A 17948-nucleotide genomic window follows, 5' to 3' on the forward strand; every position below is an offset into this window, starting at 1 on the left:
ATCTTAAGGAATATAACTCTTTGAAGAAAAGGTAAAAACTCAAGCCAACCATGCAATAATACTTTTATGGCAGTGTAAGTAATATCCCATTTGAAAAATATTTCTGAATTTTTAAAAACCTTTTTATGGTAAAATAACTTATACATTCAGAGTAAGTTGCAACAATAGTAAGGAGAGGTCCCTCTACCCTTCATCCAGTTTCCATTCATGGTTACATCTGACGTAACTGTCACATAACATCAAAACCAGGAAACTGACATCCGTACAGTGTGTGTGTATGTGTAGTTCTGTGCCGTCACATCACATGTGTATCCACCTCTGCAGTCCAGATACAGAACTACTCCATCAATGCTTTCCCTCATCTGCCCCTCTTAGTCCCCCATCCCCACTGATCTGGCTTCCATCTCCACAACTTTGTCATTTTCTGATCTTTTTTAAAACTAAAGTAATTGATTTGCTCTTTGCTTCTCCCAACTTAAGCATCCATGTAATAAATAACTTAGAATCCAATGGTTTAGAATTTTTATGTCTTAAGAAAAATCCGCATACATCCTTTTATTGGAACCATATAACCCCGTGGGTATTAGGGGTTTATACTACACGTGCAGTTACACACATTCCTGTCCTGGGTAATGCACAGTACTTCTCTCATCCTCTTAATGAGTTTTTGTCCTCTTTCATCTTCAGTTTCCTCATCTCTTTGTTTAATATGTATTGCTTTGGGATAATGCCTTTATTAATTTTCAAAGTAACTAGTGTATAGATTGTAAATAAAAATGCTTTGTTGTAGTAACAAAAACATTTAGCTTTTACTGGCTGCCTACCAAATCAGACATGCTCTTTCCATGGATTACAAAATGCTTTCCATAGATTAACTCATTTTATTCTCCCAATCCTAGTAAGCAGCTGAGGGCATTGAGGTACAGGAAGACTGGGTTACTTGCCTGGGCTCACCCAGCTAGTGACTGGCAGGGCCAGAATTCAAACCCATGGAGCATGGTTCCAGAACTCACACCTACAACTTCCAGTTTGTGCTGTAAAGTTAGTGCCTTACTAAGCCACTTCTTCAAGAAGTAACTGAATTCTTCTCTTAATCTTGAGAAATTAAATTTGTTTTTGTTGCAGCAATGCTTTCAGGCTTTAAAAAAAAAAATTTTAACACCTACATGGTAGCCTGTGTTGTGTCACCATCCCAATAATATGCAGAGCCCCCTTGATCAGCCTCTTTTTGTCCCCAGTTCCTTCAACAAGGTAGAATCATTGAAAGGTTATGTCACAAGTAGCTCAGAGGAGAAAATGTGTCACAAAAGGGCAATGTAAGGGCTTTTGGTGTAAGAGAGAAGAAAAAAAAAATGAGTCAATCCAGTTAGCCTTGGTGAAGGGGCAGGAGGAGGGGCAGGTAGAGCATAGAGGCCTCAGGGCTTTCAGATGCTTTAATCAGCTGAAAGCCCTCTCCTCCTCCATCCATTCTGAGAGATGTCCATCTGCCATGGTGGAGTCCAAGCCAGTTGACACAGTGATGACAATTGTATTGCAGTAAACGGGCCCTTCCTTGGAAGTAGCAATTACAGGTTCACATGTTGTGCATCACAGATCACACTCCTAAAGTATTATCACTTGGCCACTTAGGGCTGCACACAAGCGTAACTGTGGACATGACTGTACACACAGCAGAGAATGCCATGCATGTGAAAGGCCAAAGTGCAGAACACTCTTATAGCAAAAACTCACCTAGAATACAAAATTATCCAAAACAGTTATTTATAAAGTTAATACAGTAGGCCACTTGGTATGAGACTGGATTGTTCCATTTTCCTTTTCTTTTTAATACTTCATGTTAATTTACTTCTAATAAGTATCCCTCTGAGGAATTAATTTATATGTTTATATGTGTGTGTGTGTGTTGTGTTCACTAAATTTAATTAATTCAGTAAGAGCCCAGTCCTCCTTAAAATCTGAATAATTTTTATCTGTCACACTTTTAAAGGAGAGAGAAAGCTGAAAGGCCATGACCCAGAACTCAGTTACCTGCGGTTAAGACTTGTCTTGCTTGCCCCCGCTTTGATGTCTGTTAGCATATACACAACCATGCCTAGTGTGTTGTTGGTCTTTTTATTTTCTTAGGATATTCATAGTCAGTTTAGCAAACTGAGCTTCACAGTCAGGAAAAATATCTCAAGAAATTGCACACTCATGTCCATGTAGTAATAGCTAAATTTAAGTAGCACTTGAAATGGTGTTCAGTTCAGTTCAGTTGCTCAGTTGTGTCCGACTCTTTGCAACCCCATGAATCGCAGCATGCCAGGCCTCCCTGTCCATCACCAACTCCCGGAGTTCACTCAGACTCATTTCCATTGAGTCAGTGATGCCATCCAGCCATCTCATCCTCTGTCGTCCCCTTCTCCTCCTGCCCCCAATCCCTCCCAGCATCAGAGTCTTTTCCAATGAGTCAACTCTTTGCTTGAGGTGGCCAAAGTACTGGAGTTTCAGCTTTAGCATCATTCCTTCCAAAGAAATCCCAGGGCTGATCTCCTTCAGAATGGACTGGTTGGATCTCCTTGTAGTCCAAGGGACTCTCCCATTGTAAGACTAACAATATGTTGGTTTCAATATATAATTTCTAATTGTGCTAAGTGGATTAGTAGAAAGTTTAAAATATTTTCAAAGTTACTTGAAATAGGCATTTAAGTCTGACTCAAACTTAAACTAAAATATCTGTCTACTTCCTGACTCAAAATGTGAGAATCTCTCCAGTTTTGAAATTTTATCTCAGATACCTTTTTTTCTTAACATCAGAGAAGATAGGTCTCTTGCTCATTTTAAAATATTCTCACAGCATCTGCTACTCAACTAAAATGCATTGTCTAAAATTAGTCTCTTATTAGCTAAGGATTTAACTGATCTGCTCTTTTGGATTCCATATCACCCTCAAGCAATTGAGATCTGAGTGAAGAATGTTGGTACCCTCTCTGTTCAAACATCACAAAATGTAAGGGCATTTCTCCAGTTGCATTTTGATTAGAAAATCATCTTACCCTCTTTCCAGACTACTGGGAGTGGTGTTTGATCTCTCAGACTTTTCTTTTGTAGACAACAACCAATTAAACTTTGTTTTCTGTTTTTATTATAGAGTAATAGAAACATTTTTCCTTAATCCCAAATTGCTATTTTCAACTTTTACCTGGTCATGGGAAGGATATTTTAATATCTTTTTTGCCAGTCTATCAGGGGCTCTGTTGCTTGGCTCAGAATAGATTCCAGATACGTACTAACTCCCAGAAAAATATTATTACCCCAGAATTGTTTAAGGACACAAAGTATCCCAAGGTTCATGAGTTAGTGCTGAAATAAAACGCCAGATGTCGGGGTGTTCATTCTGACCCAGGGTGAAACATTGACCTGACAGTCCATCAAGCCTTTTTAACACATAGACCAACAGATATTAATCTCTTGAGTGCCTCTACTCACCTAGGGACACATTTATCTCCATTAACTCATGTTGAATGTTAAAAAGCCCTGAATATGCACCAAGGTCATGGGCAAGGACAATGTGATCTAAACAGATTCTCCTGTAGATCATGGGGAAAAAACACCCAGAGGTTTGGCAGAGAAGGGAATGAGCATACATGGGGTGGTGGTGGTGGTTTAATTGCTAAGTCATGCCCAACTCTTGCAACTCCATGGACTGTGGCCTACTAGGCTCCTCTGTCCATGGGATTTCCCAGGCAGGAATGCTGGAAAGGGTAGCCATTCCCTTCTCCAGGGGATCTTCCCAATTCAGGGATTGAACCTGCATCTCCTGAACTGCAAGCAGATTCTTTGCCACTGAACCACCAGGGAAGCCCCCACATGTGGGAACTTGCATGAAATCTGTTCATGCTCTGGGGGCCTGGAATTCGTGTCCTCAAAGCCTTGTGTGCAAGTTTATCCTCAGCAAAGTACTAATGCCAGCTTTCCAGAAACAGCCCATTCTTCTGCTGAAGTCTAAACTTTCCTCAGATGCTATTTGTATTGTTCAACCATCATAAAAAGGAATGACAGTCCACAAAGGAACCTTCAGAGATGATGACAGTAAAATTGCTCTCCCAGCCACTACAGCTCTTAAGGTGAACTATTATAATCTATAACAGCAATTCTTGAGAAGCTTTATCGTTCACATTCTAGGAACTAAGAAGAAACACTGCTCTTGGAATTAGGCCTGCACTCTCCCTCTAATTCACTATTACTGAGCCCCTGACTGGAGAGGCAGTGATGTAAACATCCAGCCCAGGGAGCCAACCTGCTGGGCGTCAAAACCCAGCTCTGCCACTGCCTCACCCTGAACCCCTCCTGTGTTTCAGTTCCCTTGTCTACAAATAGAGATCATCACAGTACCTACCTTGTGGGCTGGTGTTGAAAATTAACTGAGTGGACACATGTAAGCCCCTCCCCACAGTCTGGGCCTCAGCAGTGTTTCCACCTCACATGTGTTCTCGTGGCTCCCTCACAGCTCCCTTTTCTCCCTTGTCCTCACCACACTCTTGTGAACCCGCACAGAGGAATTCTGGATGGTGTGAGGGCTGTCAGTCTGAAGGATTAGAGAGAAAAATAAGTAAATATGAAAATCATGAGAGATAATTTGAACTAGAATGACCTTAAAAAGGTAAGACTTTTGAAAACCTTGGTATTAACAGGCCACAGTGGCAGAATTTAATTTTGAGATGAGGCTCCACCAGACCCCAAGGAAGTCAGTAAGAACAGCTACCATTCTGTGTCTAAGAGAACTTTTAGCCGGAAGCTTGATTTTACAGGCTAAGAGGATACTGAGTACTATAATTCTCATCAGGTCAGGGGAAGCTAGTTATTTAGGAAAAATAAAGATGTCCAGGAATGATCATGAATGTGTTAAGATAGTTATTGTAGCTCCACTTATAGGAATTTCAATAAAACAAAACCTTTTCTCTCGGAGTTCAGCCCAACAACTATAATGCTATCCATTTCCAAAGCATAAGAGATAAATCAATCTGAAAATACTCTGGATTCTTGTAGGCCATTTATTTTATACCTAATAAATTGAAGAGGGGTAATAAAGATACAACACCCAGTATAAAATCTGTTGTTCTGAAACGCCAGCCTTAGTCTTTTTTAACAAGACTGTAATTTTATCACATTTCCTTTTATATGCAATGTCACTTTGGGGTAAATAAGGAAAAGGAAAAAATAATTCTCAGCACATTGAGAAATAGACTCAGACACATGCAGATGTTCCCCGGTTCCTTCCGTCTCTCTCTCTTCCTCTCTCTCTCTTAATTTGCTTTTTTTTTTTTTTTTGTTCATTTGTTTAAATTTGGGATAGTGTTAAGATCTGAAGATTAGAGACTAGTTAGACTTTTTTCTAGCTCCTTGGCCTTTGAACGTGTATCCCACTGAGTACTTACAAATGAAGTTCACATGTTTTAATTACACATGACACTATATATTTCAATGCATCTTTTAATTATATCTATGACTATGTGGGAAATTTGAGTTTCTTATCAGAGACATTGAAAGCATTTGTGTGATTCAAGTTGAAACCATTTTCTGGATCTTATTTGTTGATTTTAAAACTGGTGAAATGTAGACTTGCCTGAAACATGAAAAAAGGGAAAATGAAGACTAATAAGGCAGATAATGAAATTTAAAAAGTCCGAGGAGTTGTTATTTTATGGAAGGCCCTAACCAATACCAACAGTTAAGAGCAAGTATTTCCCAGGGAGACTCACTGCCTGTCTCTAGAAACCCTTTGAAGAACAGTTTGCTTAAATTTGTCAGATTTTGTTGTTGTTACTGTTCAGTCAAAAAGTCGTGTCTGACTCTTCATGACCCCATGGACTGCAGCATAACAGGCTTCCCTGTCCCTCACCATCTCCCGGCATTTGCCCAAGTTCATGTCCATTGAATCAGTGATGCCATCTAACCATCTCATCCTCTCTCACCCTCTTCTGCCTTCAATTTTTCCCAGGATCAGGTCTTTTCCACTGAGTCAGCTCTTCACATCAGGTGGCCAAAGTATGGGACCTTTAGCTTCAGCATCAGTCCTTCCAAAGAGTATTCAGGGTCAGATTTTACTCCACTGTTAATATGTTAAGAGGTATTCTTTTACTACAGAAAAAATTTAAATGACAAAGTAAGTTTCTAACTGAAATAGTGACCTTAAATTAACCTCTAGTTAAGTAACAGGTTCCTGTGATGTGCTTAGTCGCTCAGTCATATCCAGCTCTTTGAGACCCATGGCCTGTAGCCCACCAGGATTCCATGTCCATGAGGATTCTCTAGGCAAGAATACCAGAGTAGGTTGCCATGCCCTCCTCCAGGGGAACAGGTTCCTAGATGATATCTATTATGCATAGAAAGTCACTAGAATCATTCAAAGGAGTTCTGTCTTCTGCCTCTTCTTTCCAGCCAGTCCTGTAGTCTATTTAGTGAATGAAAGTGAAAGTGTTAGTCGTGTTAGTCAGTCTTTGCAACCGCATAACTGTAGCCTACCAGGCTCCTCTGTCCATGGAATTCTTCAGGCAAGAATACTGGAGCGGATCATAAGGCAGTTCTATTTCCAGTTTTTTAAGGAATCTCCACACTGTTCTCCATAGTGGCTGTACTAGTTTGCATTCCCACCAACAGTGTAAGAGGGTTCCCTTTTCTCCACACCCTCTCCAGCATTTATTATTTGTAGACTTTTGGATCGCAGCCATTCTGACTGGTGTGAAATGGTACCTCATAGTGGTTTTGATTTGCATTTCTCTGATAATGAGTGATGTTGAGCATCTTTTCATGTGATTGTTAGCCATCTGTATGTCTTCTTTGGAGAAATGTCTATTTAGTTCTTTGGCCCATTTTTTGATTGGGTCGTTTATTTTTCTGGAGTTGAGCTGTAGGAGTTGCTTGTATATTTTTGAGATTAGTTGTTTGTCAGTTGCTTCATTTGCTATTATTTTTTCCCATTCTGAAGGCTGTCTTTTCACCTTGCTAATAGTTTCCTTTGATGTGCAGAAGCTTTTAAGGTTAATTAGGTCCCATTTGTTTATTTTTGCTTTTATTTCCAATATTCTGGGAGGTGGGTCATAGAGGATCCTGCTGTGATGTATGTCAGAGAGTGTTTTGCCTATGTTCTCCTCTAGGAGTTTTATAGTTTCTGGTCTTACGTTTAGATCTTTAATCCATTTTGAGTTTATTTTTGTGTATGGTGTTAGAAAGTGGTCTAGTTTCATTCTTTTACAAGTGGTTGACCAGATTTCCCAGCACCACTTGTTAAAGAGATTGTCTTTAATCCATTGTATATTCTTGCCTCCTTTGTCAAAGATAAGGTGTCCATATGTGCATGGATTTATCTCTGAGCTTTCTATTTTATTCCATTGATCTATATTTCTGTCTTTGTGCCAGTACCATACTGTCTTGATAACTGTGGCTTTGTAGTAGAGCCTGAAGTCAGGTAGGTTGATTCCTCCAGTTCCATACTTCTTTCTCAAGATCGCTTTGGCTATTCGAGGTTTTTTGTTTTTCCATACAAATTGTGAAATTATTTGTTCTAGCTCTGTGAAGAATACTGTTGGTAGCTTGATAGGGATTGCGTTGAATCTATAAATTGCTTTGGGTAGTATACTCATTTTCACTATATTGATGCTTCCAATCCATGAACATGATGTATTTCTCCATCTATTAGTGTCCTCTTTGATTTCTTTCACCAGTGTTTTATAGTTTTCTATATATAGGTCTTTAGTTTCTTTAGGTAGATATATTCCTAAGTATTTTATTCTTCCCGTTGCAATGGTGAATGGAATTGTTTCCTTAATTTCTCTCTCTGTTTTCTCATTATTAGTGTATAGGAATGCAAGGGATTTCTGTGTGTTGATTTTATATCCTGCAACTTTACTATAGTCATTGATTATTTCTAGTAATTTTCTGATGGAATCTTTAGGGTTTTCTATGTAGAGGATCATGTCATCTGCAAATAGTGAGAGTTTTACTTCTTCTTTTCCAATTTGGATTCCTTTTATTTCTTTTTCTGCTCTGATTGCTGTGGCCGAAACTTCCAAAACTATGTTGAATAGTAATGGTGAAAGTGGGCACCCTTGTCTTGTTCCTGACTTTAGAGTAAATGCTTTCAATTTTTCACCATTGAGGATAATGTTTGCTGTGGGTTTGTCATATATAGCTTTTATTATGTTGAGGTATGTTCCTTCTATTCCTGCTTTCTGGAGAGTTTTTATCATAAATGGATGTTGAATTTTGTCAAAGGCTTTCTCTGCATCTATTGAGATAATCATATGGTTTTTATTTTTCAATTTGTTAATGTGGTATATTACATTGATTGATTTGCGGGTATTGAAGAATCCTTGCATCCCTGGGATAAAGCCCACTTGATCATGGTGTATGATCTTTGGAAACCAGAAGGGAAAGAGACACGTGTACCCCAATGTTCATCGCAGCACTGTTTATAATAGCCAGGACATGGAAGCAACCTAGATGTCCATCAGCAGATGAATGTATAAGAAAGCTATGGTACATATACACAATGGAGTATTACTCAGCCATTAAAAAGAATACATTTGAATCAGTTCTAATGAGGTGGATGAAACTGGAGCCTATTATACAGAGTGAAGTAAGCCAGAAGGAAAAACATAAATACAGTATACTAACGCATATATATGGAATTTAGAAAGATGGTAACAATAACCTGGTGTACGAGACAGCAAAAGAGACACTGATGTATAGAACAGTCTTATGGACTCTGTGGGAGAGGGAGAGGGTGGGAAGATTTGGGAGAATGACATTGAAACATGTAAAATATCATGTAAGAAACGAGTTGCCAGTCCAGGTTTGATACACGATACTGGATGCTTGGGGCTAGTGCACTGGGATGACCCAGAGGGATGGTATGGGGAGGGAGGAGGGAGGAGGGTTCAGGATGGGGAACACATGTATACCTGTGGCGGATTCATTTTGATATTTGGCAAAACTAATACAATTATGTAAAGTTTAAAAATAAAATAAAATTTAAAAAAAAGAAAAAGAAAAAAAAAAAAAGAATACTGGAGCGGGTAGCAATTCCCTTCTCCAGGGGATCTTCCCGACTCAGGGATTGAACCTGGGTGTCCTGCATTGCAGGCAGATTCTCTACCGTCTGAGCCACCAGGGAAGCCCAAAGCAGTGCATTTCCTCCAAATCTAGATGTTCTGGGACCTCTGAGGCTGCAAAGGCATTGTTCTCTGATAAGATTCCATTCTTGTGCCATTGAAACTCAAAACAGGATTTCCTTTCATAAACTGATCACCTCCAATTCACTGGTCATAATTTTGATTTAATTATGTTTGATGTGTTAACTTAGACATGGTTTTCTTGTAATGTATCAGCCTTCTTAAGTATAATAGACCTGCTTCACCTTTACATCTCTTATATTCTAGTCCCTGCTTTTGTTTTCTAGGTTATCCACCATAAAACCTTTTTCTAAGCCGCTGTTAAAGTAACTTTCTTCTTAGTTGGGGTGGCTGGCAAGGAACAGATTTAATTTAGGGCATGACACTCTGAGTTCAGTTTTGGTACAGCATACCAAGTATTCCACAATTAACATTTGTTCATCTGAATGTCCCTGGACGTGGTCCAAACCATTCTTTCCCATGTTAAAAGTGCTACAAAAATAAAATCATGTTTTAGTGCTGAAAACAATTTTTAAGCAGTTAGTGAAAACACTGCTCCCAGATTCATCAATTGAGTTCATACCTTAGGAACTAGGATTATTCATTCCCTGATATTTGTATGTCTATATGATTGAAGGCTCTATTAATCTGCAGTTTTCATACAAGACTCAGCACAGAAGGGGGAGGGGGTATTGAGACTAGTAACACTGTGACAGATTTTCACAAGGTCAGGAGGACACTCTGACCCTCCCTGCTAGCCCCCATCTGTTCCCATAGTATTCTCTGGCTCACAGTTGACTGCTAAACACCAACACAAAAACAGACTTGGGCTAGTGCCATATTCAAGGCATATGCTATGCTAAGTCACTTCAGTCGTGTCCGACTCTGTGTGACCCCATAGACGGCAGCCACCAGGCTCCCCCGTCCCTGGGATTCTCCAGGCAAGAACACTGAAGTGGGTTGCCATTTCCTTCTCCAGTGCATGAAAGTGAAAAGTGAAAGGGAAGTCGCTCAGTCGTGTCCGACTCTTAGCGACCCTATGGACTGCAGCCTACCAGGCTCCTCCATCCATGGGATTTTCCAGGCAAGAGTACTGGAGTGGGGTGCCATTGCCTTCTCCGTTTCAAGGCATAGCTACCTGGAACGAATGCTGTCAAATTCCTCAGAAGTTTCAAAACTGAGAAATCACTTTTGTATCCCTTGGTACCAAATTTTCACAAATCCACAGTTGTAGCTAGTTATATGCACAAAATCTTAAGTGGAATCACTAATAAAAAATGAAAGAAACTTAGACATGTACGTAGTGGTTTCAGAGTTGTTTCTCAGCATAGGCAGTCCCCATTTTATTAAATGCAGTTTAAGTTTCAGAGTAACTTTACGATACATGTATCAACCATGTTATGGATGAGCTAGGCTTTAGTGGGCAAAATGGGAAATCCGGAGGACACGGCAAACATTTCCCTGAGGGCTGAGGCCTTCCATGCTGAAGGGGATGAGAATACAGCAGTCGTCTCCCCTCTGGTTAAGGTAGGAAACGCCGCTGTGAGCTTGGAAAGGCACCAGTGAAGAAACGCTCGCCACGCCTGGAGGCTCTGTGAGGCAGATCCTATTCAGGTTCCCTCGCTCCCCAGGCTAGGAACTTAGTCCAGCCACTTGTTTACAAGTGGGTGTTGAGCATTCCTAGATGCTGAAGTGTTGACAGCTCCACAGAAGTCAGGGTTACACTAATTTCTGTTTAGCTTCCTCTCCAGTCCCAGCGACTCCCATCCTGCAGCTGGAGGACTGCTGCACCCACAACAACAGCGCCACGCTGTCTTGGAAACAGCCGCCTCTGTCCACGGTGCCCGCGGAAGGATACATTCTGGAGCTGGATGACGGCAATGGCGGTCAGTTCCGGGTAAGTGGAGAACCTGCTGGTTGACGGTTTAATCGCAAAGTCGGACTCTTTGCCACCCCGTGGACTGCAGCCCACTAGGCTCCTCTGTCCATGGCATTTTCCAGGCAAGAATACTGGAGTGGGTTGCCAAACCTACTTCTTCTTAACCAAACTGGTGACGACCACAGAGGACCCACCTCAGAGCCTCAGACCCAACCTAGCAGGGCCTGCACACCCTTCATCTGAGGCCTTCATCCTTGTCCCATCAAAGAAGGATGACGGAGTCCCGGAACAGCAATTGCCCCTCCCTTCTGAAGAGAAAGTACCTACAGTCCTGCAAGCTCTGAAATCAGGCTGCCTGCCTTCCAGTCCCAACCGCGCCCCTAAAGCTGTGGGAATGTGCCCGTTTCTCACCTGTTTGAGCATTCAGATCCTCATTTGTAAAAGTGAAGTCGCTCAGTCGTGTCCGACTCTTTGCGACCCCATAGACTGTAGCCTACCAGGTTCCTCTGTCCATGGGATCTTCCAGGCAATGGTACTGGAGTGGATTGCCATTTAATGATAACATGTGCCTCATGCATTGTTGTTAAGAGCCACTTGGATCATTCGTATAAAATTCTTAGCATACTGAAGCCCCAGCCACCAGTCTTCCTAGCATCCTCCTAAGGAGATGTCATTTTGAGGCTGTGCTCAAATTTGGACTCAAATTATCTTTACTCATTGCATCAGCGTAATGTTGCAACATGTACAGCTAAAGAGGGAGGTAAATACCTAACCTATGCTAATGATGCATTATGCTAGGATTTATTTTAAGCTTTTGAAATATCACTCTTCCTCCCTTCCTTGTTTCCTCCCTCTTCCCTCTGTACTATGAGGAAAAATCTGAAAAGTCATGATTTCCCTTCCTGCACTTCGAAACTCTTTTGCTTTGAATGTCATCTTTGTGACAATTCCTAAAGCTATCAGTGGTTTATAAACATACCAGAGAGACCACATTCATGTTTCCAAACCTGTTTTTTAAATATAAATCATACTGGTGAATAAAGAGCTCAGTAGGTATAATATACTGAATAAATGTCAGCTTAATAAGGATAATGCTATCTGTGGTGGTGGTGGTTTAGTCACTCAGTCTTGTCTGACTCCTGTGACCCCAAATACCCAGTTTTAATCTTTGAAGCCCTATTTGCTAATAACTAGCATTCAGTGAGCTGACAGACCCATGCTAAATACAAGGCACTACGCTAGTCAGTTTGCACATATGACCTTATATAATCTACACACCAACCTCACAAGATAGGTTTTTTTGTCCCAGTTTTACAGAGAAGGAAACTGAAGCTAAAAGAGGTCAGTTCAGAGCCCAGTATTTCACAGGATGAGTCAGATCAGGCAGACCCCAAAGCACCTTCTCTTATCCATCCTGCAACACTTGCCTCCTGAATAACTTAGAACAAAGTATTGTATTAGTCGCTAAGTCATGTCTGACTCTTTGTGACCCCATGGACTGTGGCCTGTTAGGCTCCTTTGTCCACAGAATTCTCCAGGCAAGAATACTGAAGTGGGTTGCCATTTCCTTCTCCAGGGGATCTTCGCAACCCAGGATCAAACCCAGGTCTCCTGCATTGCAGGCAGATTCTTTACTGTCTGAGCCAAGTTTAGAGTTAAATGGTGGCCCGTTCTTTTCTGACCCTCAGGAAGTATATGTTGGAAAGGAGACCATGTGCACCGTGGATGGTCTTCACTTCAACAGCACGTACAATGCTCGCATCAAGGCCTTCAACAAAACGGGAGTCAGCCAGTACAGCAAGACGCTGGTCCTGCAGACGTCCGAGGGTAAGGCCCTTCAGCAGTATCCCTCAGAGCGAGAACTGCGAGGCATCTAGAATGGCTGGCAAGCCCGGAGGTAACCCCACCACTGCCCACATTCGCAAGTGTTTCCATGACTTGCCCTGCATTCTGGCACAGAGCCGCTGTTTCTCTCCTGCATTTAGAGAGCTCATGGTGTGTGGACGGGATCAGACCAAAGTGTCCACAGCAGCAGTTCCAATGGCCTGGGCCGGCGGCTTCCTTTGATAACACTCTAAATAAGCTGCAGCGGAAGAAGCTGACAAGTGAAGGCCTGAATGTGCCGTGGTGTGTGAGGCGAATGTTACCTAGGCTCTAGGGCAGGCTCCCGTTGTCCACGACACACATCACTGGCCAGTTTTGCCCAGAGGATTCTAAATTGCTTTGTAGCCCTTGCTCGTATCTGAGGGTGGGGCCAAGGTCCTTTCCGCTGTGGATTTATCCAACTGAATGTGTTTCCAAGGGGTGTGGGGCCCAGGGCTATGCCAAGAGGGCCTGTTGGCCACTCCCGGTTAACCTTCATGCACCAGGACCAGGCTCCCTGTGGGCACCAGACAGGAGGAGACCAGCACCTCGGCATTACCTGGCCATTCTCACCTCTGCCAGTCCCTCTAGGCTTAGTTAGCCTGCCTGGGCCCTCTGCACAGGTCCATCTCTAGAGAACTTTTGCTTCTTGGCTATACTGTAAATATCTTGGTCATCAGAAACAAGCCACCCATCTCAGGAGAGGGGCTTGGATTTGATGGCCAGGTATAACCTCTGAGCCACTTCACATTTTCACTCTAAAAGCAATCGTCACACATGAGATTAAACCTATGGTGAGGAATTTGTGGTCGGTGCCAAAGCATTTTCAGACCTTCTGGGTGTCATTTTAATCACAGGAGCCACCCCCGTCCCATGGCATTCTCCATAACTTCCCTCTGCAGAGCTAATTATGTTGATTTTGTTCACATTCAAAATGTTAGCTGAAAGAACTGTGGTGGCGTTTTCTCCCACTTCCCACAAACCTCAGCATGTGCCGGTCACCCTCTAAAATGGTTCACATGGTTAAAAACAAGCACAACTTAAATCCCACAGCAAGGTTGCAAGGCCCCTAGCTGTGAAAACCACACTTAGGGAGCACTTGTGTGTCTGAGTGATGCTACTCAAAGAGAAGAATTCAATGAAAGGGACAAACCCACGTGACCTACCCTGACTTGGGTTATAGGGATGTGGTAGCTAAGCCTCCTCTGGGACCCTCATTTTGGCAGCTTCTCTCTGGGAAGAGAATTACCAGCTTGAGAGCAATTGCCTTCCCAAAGCTAAGTGCTAAAGCCCTCCAGGAGCCTTCCTAGGTGCCATGCAAAAGGGCCTCAAGGGGGATGGCCTGGTTTCCCATGTGTGTATACAGCAGTTTGATTAAAGAGTGAAGTGCATGCCATCAGAGCAGGCAGACAATTTGTAGCAATGTTATTAATCTTTGTTCACCAGACCTAAGGGAAAACTATTTCTATTCATAATGCATCATGGAAGTCATACTATTCTGCTAAAATCAGTTATAGCATAGCAGCCTGAGCACTTACGTCTCTCTTTTCATCCTGCAGGAGGATGTAGTTTCTAAGTTTCGATTAATGTTCATAAGATTATGGTGTCTAATAAATTACAGGATTGGAACTGCGATCCTTGGTACCACAGTCACAGAACTGGGGGTCATTTTCTAAAAGAAACTAACGGAACAAGTCCTCTTCCAACAAAGAAACTGTACTGTAGAAATTAATTTCCTCCATGAATTTTATATATTGTGTACAAATATAAGGTATGTATCTAAATACAAAGAACACCCTATCATCGTGTAGATGTCAGTATTCTCTGTTACTGCACAGAAGTGATTTTATCATGATGAAATAAAGTTCACACACATACTTTCTCCATAACTTTGGTTTGTTCTATTTGTTTCTCCCTCATTCTAATTCATTACAACAGTAAGACAAGATTTAAAAAGCAAGAAAAAACATAGCAAATAGCTTGTTAAAAAAAGAGAGGTTTGATCAGTCTGTAACCATTGAGAAAAATATAGGCCTAAAGAATTATACCTCATTTTTGTTTTTTAGAAATCAATGAGAAAATGCTGTTAACAGAGTTGCAATACATTAGCTGAATTTATACTTTATTAATCTCATTTCCTACCATTCCTGAAAAGGTTCACTTTGGAGGTTTTTTTCTTTGCTGCTATTGTGGGTGATGGGATGGTTGGTTTGCTCTCTACTTTAACAAAATCTTTTATGTTCTTTTTTAGCAAGAGTTAACCCCTTTCCAAGGTTCAAAATAAAAAGTCTGTATCACAGAAGGGTACAATTTCATATGTGATAGCAAGTCTAACTTGTATTTTCATGCATTTAGTCCAAGGTTGAAATCACTTGTCACTTAACCCTTTGAACTATCACAAAACCTTCTGCTGACCTAAAGGTAAAACATTATGTGGGGGAGAGCAAATGTCCACATTGTTTGTTGTGAATTCTGACCTTTTTTTTTTTCAAAGCAAATATATTTGTCTATTTGTTGGGCATTATTTGATAAGTGTCTGCTGTATGCTATGATATGGGTATACAATGTTGAGCAGAGGTCACCCCAGATGTCACGGAGTTCACAGTCTAGGAAGAAAGGCAAGCCTTAAAGAAATAGACACACAACTATTGCATATTTACAAATTACGATGAACACTGTGAGAAAAGGAAAGGGACCATAAGGAAGACATGATTTGTGTAAGGGGATCAGGAAAACAATGAAAAGTAATTTAATGCAATGGAAAGTATAAAGAATGTGTTATCAAAAGAGATCAGGAAAGGAAAACACATTATTACCTGAATTCAAGCTTAGTTAGTTCCCTGAAAGCAAAGCTCCTGGGAATGGACTTAAAACTGCCATGAGAATAAGTCTAGCTGCAGATCCAAACCAAAGTACCCTGACTGAAGAATAAGCTTAACTGTGGGCAGTTAAGAATTTTAATGAAATTTTAAAATAAGGCCCATAGCCTGGTTATATATGTATTTCTAAATGATTCATTTGATATCCATGATGGCTGTGTCACAGTCTCTGAAACCATCTGCAAAGAGTATTTGTTTAAAATATTATATAACAAGGCTCCATTAATAAAGTCCTCAGGCTTATTCTGTGTCTTGAAGTCTATTCTCCTGCCAAAAAATATTTAGACATGGGTGAGAATAGGACAGAAAATTTTTGTTTATTTCCCCCTACTTTTCTCCTACCTATCTAAACAGACTGTACTTTTTTCCCCTTTGTTTAAAATCTGGAGAAAAAAATAAGATAGACCAAAGATAATATTCCTAGCACTCAAATAGTTCACTAATACTATTATCTGGCTGGTTAAAGATCTTTCCCTGACTCCCCTCAGCTCTCAGAGCCAGGGAGTCACTTCATGCAGCCTTCTCAGCAGAAAAGAAGCTGAAGCTCACCAATTCTTCAAGAAATTAAAGCACAGAGAGTTGCACCTTCTGTGCAAAAAATAAAACCCTTTGCATAAAAAGATCATTTTCCTTGGACACATTCTAAGAATTACTAAAGAATATGGACATTTTAAAGACTCTTGATCTATGTTTGCAAATTGCTTCCAGATTTTACATAAGAAATGTATGAGCTATTCCATTTTTAATATCACCTTAATTCTAGTATTTAGAATTTAATTTCAACTAACAAGCAGCTTCTAAAAGTAAAAACGTTTCTAAGAGAAGGTTTTTAATTCATATTTTCATAGAAAATATGATTGTCTTGCATCTAATAGTGACATGAAATACAACATACTGAGGGGAAAATGAATATGATATAAAGGGAAGGAAAGACTTCTCAGAGAGAGAGAGAGAAATCTAAACAGAAGGAATAACTGTACGCAAGGCAAAGACTTCAAAATATGCCTTGAGCTGACTTTGCAAAGGAATCCTCATTCACTCAAAAACATTAACTGAGCATGTCGATTTCATGATCACAGAGATGCACATAGCATGGCCCTGCCCTAGAGCTTATGGGCTTTATTCTTCCTCCTCCCTGAATCTCATGGCACCTGGCTCAGAGTGGCAAAAAACTACGGTACCCCCTCGTCTCTCCAGAACTAAGATATCCACCCTACAACGTGGGTAGTCATCTTAGAATCAAGATAAAAGCAACAATGACCTATGATTGGCAAAAAAAGAAAAAGAAAAAGAAAAGATACAGAAGTTTTTGTGATGTTCTCACAGCAGAGCCCTTGGTGTCACTTGGCTCTCACTTACTCTTAGTTTACCCACAATTCCATAGAGTTCATTGACTCATTTGCAAAGAGTGCAACAGATTGGAGGCATCACATTAGCAGAGAGAAGAAGAATTTGGTATAAAAGTGAATTGAAGCTATTGGCAGCCTTGACCAAAGAAAGTAACTGGAAAAACTGAAAAATCCAAAAAATCAAAAGCAAATGTTCTTGGGGCATATGCTCAGATTAAGAAAGCCAGAAAGTATGTAATGTATTTTAGAATGATTTCCACATTGTACATTTAAAAGTCAGTATGTATTCTGGAACTCTTGGTAACAGGGTATTCAAGTATATCTCAGAAGGCTTTATGGAATATAAGTACTTCCTCCTCCCCTCACCAAATACTATGATAATAAGCCCTATTTCATTTTGTGTAGAGCTTCTAAGAACTTTCTTCATTATCCTTTAAAAGATTCTGTAAAAATGACAGCAACGTGAAAGTCTGCAAATATTTTTAGGATACTGAAATTCAGTGGAGGAATTGTATAAAAGCTATCCATTTTCTGTAAGGGCCTAAGGAAAACATAAGGATTCTTTTCTGTTTATTCTAAGACCACTGTATAGACTTTGTACCTCTGTACCCATCACTAGTGTCTAAACCTCTCTTCTGTCCTCTTGCTGTAGCATCCCAGATTTACCCTGTGTTTTAGTTTCTCATTGCTGATTTAACAAATTACAACAAGGTTAGTAGCTTAAAACAACACAGATTTTTCACCTTACAATTCTAGATGTCAGAATCTTAAATGGGTTTCACTGGGCTAGAAGTGAAGCATCAGCAGGACTGCATTCCTTGGAAGC

General features: G+C 40.7%; 1 protein-coding gene across 16 annotated transcripts in view; it reads left to right on the plus strand.

Moving 5' to 3' along the window:
* The window catches only part of TRIM9 (tripartite motif containing 9), a 119997-nt gene that overhangs the window by 83420 nt on the left and 18629 nt on the right, over positions 1-17948 (plus strand). For 7 of the 16 annotated variants that reach the window (XM_086321546.1, XM_086321548.1, XM_086321540.1 and 4 more), the window contains exons 6-7: positions 10892-11049; positions 12720-12858. In XM_086321546.1, the coding sequence (XP_086177672.1) occupies positions 10892-11049; positions 12720-12858 (297 nt within the window). Of the gene's footprint in view, positions 1-10891; positions 11050-12719; positions 12929-13016; positions 14784-17948 lie in introns of those variants that run through there. The other 9 variants (XM_086321550.1, XM_086321541.1, XM_086321545.1 and 6 more) reach the window with 6 other exon arrangements.

The sequence above is a fragment of the Bos grunniens genome, chromosome 10 (assembly GCF_055505025.1).
Source record: "Bos grunniens cultivar Pamir isolate PY7600 chromosome 10, Bosgru_T2T1.0, whole genome shotgun sequence".
Lineage (NCBI taxonomy): Eukaryota > Metazoa > Chordata > Mammalia > Artiodactyla > Bovidae > Bos > Bos grunniens.